At 41.5% G+C, this 12,330-nt stretch overlaps 1 protein-coding gene across 1 annotated transcript in view; it reads left to right on the top strand.

Annotated features, from left to right (window-relative positions):
• Window positions 1-12,330, top strand: part of col4a6 (collagen, type IV, alpha 6) — a 44,105-nt gene that overhangs the window by 13,009 nt on the left and 18,766 nt on the right. Inside the window, exons 6-12 of the mRNA XM_030779213.1 lie at window positions 6,605-6,739; window positions 6,972-7,016; window positions 7,762-7,878; window positions 8,691-8,753; window positions 10,239-10,301; window positions 10,416-10,451; window positions 10,898-10,939. Coding sequence (XP_030635073.1) covers window positions 6,605-6,739; window positions 6,972-7,016; window positions 7,762-7,878; window positions 8,691-8,753; window positions 10,239-10,301; window positions 10,416-10,451; window positions 10,898-10,939 — 501 coding nt within the window. The remainder of the gene's footprint in view (window positions 1-6,604; window positions 6,740-6,971; window positions 7,017-7,761; window positions 7,879-8,690; window positions 8,754-10,238; window positions 10,302-10,415; window positions 10,452-10,897; window positions 10,940-12,330) is intronic.

Raw genomic sequence — 12,330 nt, 5'->3', positions numbered from 1 at the left:
AGATTGCAGTCCTACTATACCGTAAGGTGAGCATCCATCTGAGAACGGTTACGATGTCTGTCAAACCACTTTAAACACAGCACAAATCACAATGCTTCCTGACAAACATAAGCGTGTGGATTTTTTTTTTTTTTTTCGTCATGGAGCTTTAGACTGTAAATGTTGTTTGGATTTTAGTTAGCGTTTGGTTTGGGATGTAGAACAGTCTGGGGGTTAGTTTAGCATAAACTTTTACAAATGAGCTGTCCCATGTGCTTCAGCTGTGACATACCAGCATACACACACACATACAAACACACACACATACACACACAAACACACACACACACACACACACACACACACACACACACACACACATACAAATATACGCATGCACACACACACACATACAAACACACACATGCACACACACTCACACTCACATACAAACATACACACTCACACACAGGCACACACAAACACAGAGAGAGTCATCAAGGTCTGAAGCATTAACAAAACACACTTAGGAATTCAGATCCCTAAACTAAACACAGCTGTACTGACCTATCCTCTCTGTCAGTACACACGCATACACACACACACACTCTCCCACTGTCTCTCTCTCTCTCTTTCTCTTTCTGTCTCCCCCCCCCCCCCCCCCCCCCACACACACACACATACACATACACATACACATACACATACACATACACATACACATATACATACACAGCCTACACAGTGTCAGACAGTGTAGAGTAGAGTAGAAAAGATTACTGTGAACCTTCATGACATTCAAATCTTACATCACATTTCATTTCTTTGGGGAAGTGAATCATTACCATAGCTTGTAGTTTACCCATATGTAAGCCATTGTTTAGTAAATTTGTCATTTGGTTTTATTACACATTCATTCTTTGGAACAGTTTTTTAATCTTACACCCTATAAAAAAAAAATTGCCAGAAAGCCTAGAAAGTTTAATGTGGTAAAGCAACATCCAACAGAATCTGATAAAGTCATCAATCTGTCTAGACATCTCTGAAAGATGAGTTAAGCCTGAAAAGCGCGGAGGGAGAGAAAACATCAGGTTCAAAAAACGTTAAAACCTAGGCACAATCTCAGTCAAAGTGAAATGAGATTCCTGTCAGTTACAGGTGGCTACTGACAGATACCTGTCAGTACAGGTGGGTATCCAATCATCTCTCTAGACACTGCTTGGCCACAGGCCAGGTTTGAGGTTTTTCCCCTTGGTCTGTGAATTTTTGGTTGGAGTTTGGATGACTGTTGCAAGGTTTGAGATTAAAAAAGGGTTGTCCCCCTCTCTATCTCTTTCACAAACACACTCATGCACTTACACACACACACACACACACACACAGCCAAGGCCTTGCAGTGCTGATGAGCCGGTCATGAAGACACACACACGCACATGCGCGCGCGCACGCGCACACACACACACTCACACATTGGTACACTTGCATTCTTTCTGAGATGTCACCATTGTTTATAGAGCACATAGATCCAACAAGAGCCACACACACACACACACACACTCAGGACCTTCACCTTGATTGTAAGATACAAGAGGAAGGATAAATTTGCTGAGTCAGAATGTGTGTGTGTGTGTGTGAGTGAGTGAGTGTGTGTGTGTGTGTGTGTGTGTGTGTGTGTGTGTGTGAAAATGTCAGGTTTGTTTGGCCTGCAGTCTGCTGGTTCTTTTAGAGTGTGCTGGTGCATAGGGCCTGTGTAAAAGCGAGGGTAGCAGGGCAGTTTAATTAGGTTATCAAGCCGCAAATCAAATCAAATCAAATCAAATCAAATCAAATCAAATCAAACACCCCTGCTCACCACCCCCCCCCCCCCAAACCCCCAACCCCCACCCCCACCGCACCCTCTCTCTCTCTCTCTCTCTCTCTCTCTCTTTCTCCCCACCGTTCTCTGAAGTACGGCCGAATGTTTCCACGCGCGGTGCCCATCAGCACTCCCGCTGAACACGCGGTGTGACAACTAAAATCATCCCCCTGGGCTCCGCTGCCCACAAACAATAGGTCCCGCCAAATCCTCGGGGACGGCCGGACTGAGCGCGCTTGAGCTGAGAGAATCTGTTGGCTCATGCATTCTGTCGCTTGCGCCGACAGGAAGTGAGGTTGATGCTCGGTTGTCGGCCCGATAAGACCGGGCAGCTTAGAGAGACAGAATGGCTTCTATTGTGTCTTTGTGAGGAGAGGGATTTGGGTCTCAAACGACTCAGTCTACTGCACATTAATGCGGCTGGAAGTATTTTTTTCCGACCATGTGGTGACAAAAAAAAAAGTGTGTGTGGGGGGGGGGGGTGATATACAAGCGTATATACAAGGTAGTGCCATGTTAGACCTTTTTTTAAATCAAAGGGAGGAGAAGCCAGTGAAATGTCACTTTTCTGTAAAACTCTCGCTACAGGACAGGACGACTCGTACTCAGTAGAACGTTGAACTTTGGGGGGGGGGGCGGGGGGGGAATGCTTAATGAAACATATCTCTGCCCACATTGATCAATGTCACTATTGACATTTCTACTGTACAGAGCGTGCCATCATCGCCTTTCCCAAAGTATTTTGCCCAAGGCAAATACTTTCAGTTACTCAGCTTTCGTTAATCGGATAACAGCGCATAATCTCCCTCGAAGAAGGGGAATGTGCAGCCAAACAACCAATGTGGCCAATTTAAGAGATTTTGACCTATAACTACAACTATCCATGTCAATGTTAAAAACACGTGAAGTAGACCTGGCAGCTCCTGCAGCACTATGGGTAATAGAGTTTAATTAGGTAAAGGAAGTGGCAAACCATTGGCAGCTGAGAGTTACCTCCAGTTATGGATAGAATCCAGACTATGTGCGGATGCAGAGGAGGGAAAACCACAGTACAACAGCCAATGAAGATTATTTTGAGAAAAGTGAGTCCTCAATGAGGAATGTAACTCTTCAAAGGTACAGATATCAAAGGGAAGGCGTACGGAGGGTGCCATTTCATTATTACTGCGAACACGGTTTCCCAAATTTTCTTTTTTTTTTTTTTGTTTTGTTTTGTTTTGTTCTTCTGATGCAGTTAAATGCGTCATTTACCGTAAATCTCAGCATTCAAAATTGATGGCTGGAGAGGTGGAAAACCCCAAATACATGAAACCAAATTTTTAACCTTAAAAAACACCGTGAGTAGGGATCAGAAGAGTAGAGCAGAGGTGAATAGTGCAGCCAGTCAGTCGAAGAGGACGAATTTTCTAGGGGAAAAAAAAAAAAAGCGGGTTTAAGTGTACACGCAAATGCATGGAGCGCTCCTCGTCCTGCACGCGAACTTTGTTTAAAATCCGCTGCTATTTCATTCATATCGCAAATACAGAAAAATACCTGCAAGTCAAAAGAACAGCCAATAGATTCATCAAATGGTTTTATAAAAAAAGTCCTTTCTGTGGCCTTATACATCTGTTTTCACAAGTCACGTTTTCTTTCCCTCTACAGATCTGCCCCATGGCAGTCTTAAGTAGCTCTATTTCACCTCATGGAAAGCAGCTTTTAAGTAGATAATTGACTTTACTATTGTGAAAACCCACAGAGGTACTCATTTTTTTTCATCTGTTTGTCGGGGGGGGGTGGCAGCTGTGCCTTAGGGAGTCTCTTTCGTTAGGGTTTAGGTATGCAACTCATTATATTAGGGACTTTCACAGCCACTCACTTGTGGTCACTTGCCCCATCAATACACAGAGCAAAACCCATGGATCGTGGGACTGTTTTTTTTTGTTTTGTTTTGGGGTTTTTTCCATCGGTAAGGTTAACTGTGGTCCTCATGAACTGGAATAAAACTGCAAATGTGTGTGTGTGTGTGTGTGTGTGTGTGTACGTTCACGCTCTTATACGGAAGAGTATGTTTAACACAGCAGAGACAAGCTTGTCTGTGTTCAGATTGCAGACAAACACATCTAGGCATGTTTCGTCTCTTTCAGAGTGCATCAGACTGCAGATAGAAAGTCAAACAGCTCTCTGCCCTGTTCTAGCATGTTAAACATCAGTCAAACTGTACTGAAAACAAGCAGTAAATTTAAAGAGAGTCTGAATCAAATTTAGCGATCTCACACCCAGCCATCGCACTTTAATAAATATAAATTACAGAGGCCTTCATGGAATAGGTCTCTCTGAGTCATCTAATGATTTAACTCCTCTTCTGTATGTGGTCTGTGCAGTGGTGCTGTCAGAGCAGTAGAGGCTGACTGTGTAGTAAGGGTTAAATTCAGAGAGTAGCTGAAGACGGAATCAAATGCACAATTAATCTGCATGTCATTATCTCTCATTATCTCTAACAACTCTCTACTTGCTTTTTAAATAATATTTTCAAAGTGGAAATACTGGAGATGGCGTATTAGTGCACAGTTTACGTTAGGGAGAATTCTCTACCACAAAGAAGAATTCTGAAGAACAGATGGAGACCACAAGAAGAATTCTGAAAAGAGAGAGAGAGAGAGAGAGAGAGAGAGAGAGACAGGTAGACAGAGAGGGTGGTGGAGTTTGAGTTAACAAAGCCCTCGGCATGTGTGAAATGCCTGAGCTTGAACGAAGTTTTTTCGGGCAATCAGTGGTAATGTCTCAAGACCTTTTCTTCTCGTCTTAGCTGTCTCCAAAACCATCTCTGATCTCTGTGCGACCAGGTGGCCCTTGAGATTACACCCAATCCGTCGTCTCTCTGCAAAGCATCAATAGCAGGTTTCATTTGTGTGTGTGTGTGTGTGTGTGTGTGTGTGAGTGTGTGGATGGGTGTTGGTGAGAGGGTATGCTGGGCCTGTAGAAATGCTCCAATTCTCTTTTGACCTGGTCTGACCCTAACATTGTTCCACCTCCACAGTCACACACATATAAATACATGCACACAGAAAGAGAGAGAGAGAGTGAGAAAGCGAGAGAGAGAGAGAGAGAGAGAGAGAGAGAGTGAGTGTGTGTGTGTGTGTATGGGTGTGTGTGAGTGTGTGTGTGTGTGTGTGTGTGAGTGTGTGTGTGTGTGTGTGTGTGTCTTTTTTTAATGTAACGTTTGAATGGTTCTTGACAAATCACCTTAAATTTTGTATGAATGTTAATGGTGTTTATAAGAGCTGTGTGCAGAGTTCAACTTTGACTTCTTACTCCGCCCGGTGGTAAAGACTTGCCACTGCAGCGATTTTGTCCTCAAAAGGAGGTATTGCGTTTGTCGTGCAGTTGAATCTGAGGTTAGTACTCATGACTTCTGACCTGAAATTCAACTGCGAGACACTTTTTTTCTTTTTTTTTTTCGGCATTGTCTTGTTGACATTTCTGTATTATCGCACATTATTCCATGTTGCCACGCATCACTAAAATTGATCTTTCTTTCTTGCTTGCTTTCAATCACAAGCCAGGAGTAACAAGCTGAGACAGGTCCATAAAATAACCGTATGTGTGTATTTACGCGTGCAGCATACATGCATGCGTTTATGTCTATAAACACATCTTGATTCTGGAAAAAGAGAAGGGTTCACATCTCGAACACCCGCTTTGTTCTGGTTCTCCTGAATTTTACGCTTTTTTTTGCATTGGTAGAACAGAGCATAAGGAAACCAGCGTTCTGCCTGAACTCGTCTCCAGGGGATTTTTTTTTTTTAAAAGTCTGTACACCGAGAATTTACCAAGAATTTCGCCTAAAATTCTCTACATTGTTATTATCACGCCCATCACGGAACGCAGCCGGGTAGCGTGATGCTTTTGAAAAGAGATGCAACATTGTGGCATGAGAAGTATTTTTCACGTTATATGCAAGAGAAACAGCAACTCGGAGTTTTGCTGATTTATAAGGCTTTTTCCTCATATTATATATGCGGTGATATGCGTAAGTTAACTTCAATGCATACTGATAATGAACAAGAGTGAGGTGGAAGTCATTCTCCCCTTAGATTATGCTATATTCTTATCTTCTTATTCTCAGGAAACCACATATGAGAGTTGTACGTGTTAGGGTTTACATTCAATACCCTCGCGCTCTATGTGTGTGTGTTTGTGTATGTTTCCATACGCATATACAAAGCCTTGCTCACTCTACTCACTGGTAAGACTTGAAATGTTGGTTATCGTTGCCAAGATGTTGCACCGTAAATGCTTTATAAGCATTTGAATGTGGGTAGGTCGTAGATATTGAGGATGGTACTTCAGCCGTTTAAATGTTCCGATTTGTTGATTCTTGGATGTGAATGTATGTTATTCTGTGATAGCCTGGATCAGTGCCTAGTGCTTCACCAAATGTGTCTCCAAAGAACTAACCATACAAGCTGATACCAGATATCTCTTTGTCACACAGATTTCGTTTAAAATAAAAATTGGAAGGTTTGAATTTGTGAAGTACATCCTGAAGTGCATATTTGGGACATTTGTGAAAACGACACATATATTCCAAAATAATTACCCTTTAGTTAAAAATAGTTACGCGTCTGCCTTTTATTTTGTAATGTATGGATAGGAGGATGCTGTTAAATGAAAGACAGGTGTAATTTTTGTTCTTTATTTCAGCTGCTGGTTGAAATGATTAGCGCCGAGTCATGTTTCGATCCGAATCAGAGGGTTTAATGTAATTGAGTTTGTTTCTACCAACAGGGTCGTCCAGGGGCTCTGGGACCAGCAGGTCCTAGTGGACCAGAGGGGCCTAGTGGCGGTCTAGGTCCAGGAGGACCTAAAGGTGAAAAAGGTCACGTAGGTCGCAGAGGACCATCAGGACCAAAAGGAGACAAGGTGAGTTTTTTTATTTTTAACATCATAACACTACAATAAAACTACAATTGTTTCACTTTCTCAGGGGAGATTTCATGTATAACTTCCTTTAGCTCATCAGTGGTCTCTGTCGTGTCTGTTCATTGTTGTTTCTATGCATCATGCAGGTCTTACTGATTCTTACCAGCTAGCGACCATATTCTTAACACTGTTTCAGTCATGCGTTCCATAATGTGTCTGTATTTTGGGACAGGGGCCGATGGGTGTTCCTGGATTCCCAGGCAATGACGGTGTTCCCGTGAGTAGAGACACTTTTGCACAATACAGTGACAGATAACTCAAAACATTATACTTATATAATCCCAGGCACCCCACACAAACAGTAAACCTTTACGACCAATCACCATCACAGTCAATCAGTCGCACTGACAGTTTGAGTATCACCATATACCAGTTAGTATTTACAACTGCTACCATGAATCACAAACAAAACATGTCGTCTCCTGAGTGTTGCGCTCAGTCAGTGCACTTTCCCATAGCGCAGATGTGTACCTTAAATTTCAGATTCAGAGTATGAATACTAGTACATTTGCCTGTTGTGGTAAAGGGTCCAATGGTACATGAGAAGGAGGTGTGTCAGCCAGGATCACTGTTTGTAGGGGGACTTCTGATGGTCAGGAGTTTATGTGATAAATCATCATATAAACAGTGTTCTCCTTCAGGGGTTTTCTGGTATTAGACAGTAATATCAGCTCCTGCAGTGTAAAAAAAAAAAAAAAAAAAGCAAAAACCACACTGAACGAGATGTGTGCCATGTGTCCCGTTCACCTTGATTGAAACTGTTGTCATTGCTGCGGAGAACTCACAAGAGGTCATGGGTAATTTGATATTCCTAACCGAAAACAAAAAACAAACCACAACAAAACGAAACAAAAAAACCCAACAAAAAAAAACAAAAACCAAGGGAGGCGTTAATATTGACTTTGGCTTTAATGTTGAGGGGCTTTAATTACAATGCTAAGACTCTTCTGTCGAACCCGCAGGGCCACCCTGGGCAGGAGGGTAGCCACGGTCTCCCGGGGATAGACGGCTGTAACGGCACTCGGGGTGACCCAGGTGGAACTGGTCCGGGGGGGTATCCTGGCACCCCTGGAAGACAGGTGAGTATGTCACGCATATGTCAGCATGCCGTTCTTTAGATTATACTATCCGATGCAGGAACACAGCCTCAAACCTGCTGTTTTCACATATTACATTGTAATAGACTTTGCACAATCTCACAACAATAATTTGACCTCGCAAATCGTTGTGATAGATCACATGCAAGGAGTAATATTAGAGCAATTTAATGTACTAGTGCTACACCAAGACTGTACATGGGACATAAGTCTTGCAATGATACTCTGTACTGAAGCGGTAAAGCACAGTGGCCATGCTTTACTCAGAATTAGTCATGGTTAAAAGGAGTTAGGCCTAATATTGGTAACCCTTTTAATAGTGAATGCATGCACGGTATATAACACAGCCTCGATTGCCATAAAGCTGTAAGAGCAATCGTCACATTTAGATTTATTTTGCAAATAGATTCATTAATTAGCAGATTATCTGTCATTTACCGCTTTACCAACTATGGCCCCTGGCACAGACACTTGGCTGTACATTGTTTTTATGCGAGTTCAACTTCAACTGTAATTGTTAAGTCTTTAAATAACAGGAACATTGGTGAACACTAAATTATTTAATGTAATCATATTTTAACCATGTAATGCCAACTGGCGAACACCAATCAGCATTCAGGACTGAAACAGTTTGTTTTAGGAACATTTTGTATTGCTCAGTGTTTTTGGTTCTTGTATATTCTTTTGTTTCGATGTCGAATTGCTGTTACATTCTCTTCTTGTCTCGCTCACTTTTTTATTTTGTATTTCTTTCTTTCTTTCTTTCTTTCTTCTTTTTAATCTTTTTGAATCAGGGGTTACCCGGTATAAAAGGACAGAAAGGAGAGCCAGTTTACATCAATACGGGTGGCATTGTGGTAATGTAGCGACATTACACTTCCTCTTATTGGATGATTCATTCCACATACACATTTATTCATATCTCTGATATACTGCAGCGTTATATCGCTCTTATGATCATAGATTTATCTATGAACATATCAGGTGTCTCAGAGTTAGGCTGCTGATCTAGGATTACCTTATGCCTTTTATAATCCAAATAACTATACTTATGTTAACGTATGGGATCTGATCCAAGGTCAGTACTCTGAGACGTTTGATGGGCTTTCAATATACCTAAATGTAAAATGACACTGATATTGATTTCTTTGCACATTTTCTAGATTCTTTTATTGTGAGGGATTACTATGGCAGTGATCTGTTTTAATTATAAATACACACACACACACACACACACACAGACCGCACCTCCCTGTTGCAGCGCTGTAAAGCTGTGCTGTCAGGGGATTTGGGGCAGTGTTAGGAGAGAATGCGTCTGGATCTGCGGGTCTGACGTCAATCTACGCTGTCAGTTCAAACCTTCTCTCTGGGGGCCTGGGAAAATCCCACAGCCCTCTTGACACAGTAATAAACCTGATTGTAAAGTGGAAGTACTTCACCTCTATATAAATAGATGCTCCCAATTATGTTCTGCTGCTTTCACAAGTATGAACATACACACACACATGCACATACGCACACACACACACACACACACACACACACACACGCACATATGCACACACACGCACGCATGCACACTTGCTCAGTACTCAAAAATGGCAGACACGTTCAGTACACAACTTAAGGGCACATCCATAAACGGACCTGGTTATTGATCAGGCTGGATCCAAGTCGCTGCTGCAGATCAGAACATGTTGTCTTTCTGTTTTTCTCCTTCAGCTGAACTTCAGATTAATCTGAAATCCCTTTACACACTGTTTCACATTTCTGTCTGTCTGTCTGTATGTCTCTCTCTCCCTTTCTCCCATCATAGGGTCCTGATGCTGGATATCCCGGACTACCAGGGCCACCTGTAAGAGCGCTTAAGATTGATCATACTCTGTTTGAGCCGTTCAGACAAATGACCTGAATCAGGGACTGTTCAGTTGGACACATACACACACACAAACACACACACACACACAAACACACACATCCACACACACACACACACACACACACACACACATACATACACACACACACACACATACACACAGACACACACACACACACACACACACAAAAAACACGACGTGATCTACCACCCACTGTTTAATCGGCATAACACTGTAGTGACAATTCTGAAATGTTAAATAAATCTGGGGGTTTTTTGTTGTGGTTGTTTTTGTTTTTTTTAGATTAGATAAGGAATTACATTTTCAACTGTTGGACAGAATTTTGAAAATATCCCCACATTACTGTAGGTGCAGTTTACTTGGCCCAGCTCTGTAGTGCTCTAGTGGAGTTGAGGCCTCTATGGGATTGTATGTCGTCTTCACTCGGTTTCTCTCTTTCAGGGTCCTGCTGGTCCATTTGGTCTGCCTGGTACTGTAGGCCCTAGAGGTCCAGATGGATATCCTGTATGTACAACAGTATTTTGTGTATTCTGTGACTGATTTGAAAATGTCCGTTCGCTGCTTTTTAAGTGTGTAATGTTCTCATTAGCACATATGTTTATATTTCTCTCTCTACAGGGTCCCTCTGGTCCACCTGGTCTTCCAGGACCACCAGTAAGTCCAAGCCAGCAGGATATGTAGTCCTTCATTTCAGATGATATGAGTTGAAGGACAATAATGGACCATGTTATCTATAAATTGTCCTCCTGCCATTCTGTGAATGTGTGATACTTAAGCTGTTTTGTTGCATACAGGCAAAAATATATTCTTAAACTGAATTTCATTAAAACCTTTCACAAAAAAAAGATCTTTAAGCGGAGATGACGTTGGTTCTGTTTTAGCAGAGGGACTTTCATTTCTTACAAAAATAATTTAGAATAATGACTCCAAGCCAGATGAATGCCTTTAACTTGTATCTAGACAGAGGGGCTGTACTATCACAGCCAACTGACTTTTACTTTTGTGACAAAAGTCCTCACCCTAAAACCTAGCTCTCTTTTAGCAGTGAAACTGAACGTATTTTTGTGGCCTCTTTTTCAACATTTCTGACTATTTTGCAGGGGAGCCCAGGTCAGGGTTTACAAGGGGAACCAGGAGACAAGGTATGGGTTTCAGTCCATTCAGTCCAACTCAAATCATGCACTTTCACATAGCCTACCTCTCTATTCATTTTTTGAGTTTTCAGACCTATGCAATTTAGTTGTATTGGTAATTTTAAACATATCCTACAGCTGATGAATGATTAATATGAAGAAGACTGCAGGATATATACTGTAGGTTATTTACTCGCTGCTAGGCCAGCGTGACGCAGCTTGAATTTTTTTATTTTGCATGATGTCTTAGCTGTGAACTGCTGTATCATCTCTACCTCCTCCCCCTCCCTCTCCCTTTTCTCCCTAACCCTCTCTCCTACCCAAGCACCTTTTTTTATTTCTACATGCCCTCCTCAGTTCTCCTCTTCACCCCTCCTTCTAACCCTCCTCACCTCCCCTGTTTTCTCACATCCAAACATTTACTTCATTACACAATGAATTTTATTAACATACAGGGAATGTCTCACCTCTTTATTTGGAGTGGGAGTAGTGCTACCTTGTTTTGCTTCAACTTTATTCAAATGTTCATTAAAAAAAAAAAAAAAAAAAAAGAATCAATTTTTTTTTTTACTGACTCCATTCAGTAAACATTGTAGCACTACTACACATGGAATGTGTTTTCTCTGACTCTTCTGTGGCACCTCAGAGATCCGCAATATGTGCTTACAGCCTTTTTTTTTACATTTTAAGTTTTCTGAAAATTAGCTTCAGTGACACATTTTGAGACAAATCTCTGAGTTGCCACATTAGTCGACATTTCAAGTGGTCTGTGATGGTGCTGGAATCATCTGCTCCTATTTCTTGTGTGCCTTCATTTCCTTTTTGAACTTTCGGATCACCAACTGACTTAAGGGGCAGCATGGGAGCTGTAGTTCTGTTCCATTCGTTTACCAACAATAATGAAAACTAATTGAAAAAAAAAATATCATCTTCTCTTCTATGCATGCATTTGTAACCCCAAATGACTTTTAATTGGAATAGTGTGTAAGAGAGAAGGAACAGCTAGTGTCACAACCTTAAACTTGCTGGGACATGGGCTTCTCTGTAAAGACTACTAAAATGATCTCTGTAAACTAATATTTTACCAACATTGTTAGGTTTTCACTAGAGACGGTACATTTAATAAATGATCTGTTTACTTTAAAAATCTCTATCCACTAGTGTCAGATATCTATTTTAATTTAAATTTGCAGTCTGCTGCAAGTGTGAATATCTCTGACAACACAGGGCCATACTATTTGAACCAAAAAGCTTTATGCATGTGTAGTTGCCAAAGCTGAGGAATATTTTAAAAAATAAGCCAGAGCTTTCTCTCTCTCTCTCTCTCTCTCTCTCTCTCTCTCTCTCTCTCTCTCTGTCTGTCTTTCTCCTTCTCTCTTTTTTCTCCCTTTTTAATGCTC

Source organism: Chanos chanos, chromosome 7 (assembly GCF_902362185.1).
Source record: "Chanos chanos chromosome 7, fChaCha1.1, whole genome shotgun sequence".
NCBI classification, from domain to species: domain Eukaryota; kingdom Metazoa; phylum Chordata; class Actinopteri; order Gonorynchiformes; family Chanidae; genus Chanos; species Chanos chanos.
The sequence above is the reverse complement of the archived record's forward strand: the minus strand, read 5'-3'. Positions and strand labels throughout refer to the sequence as shown.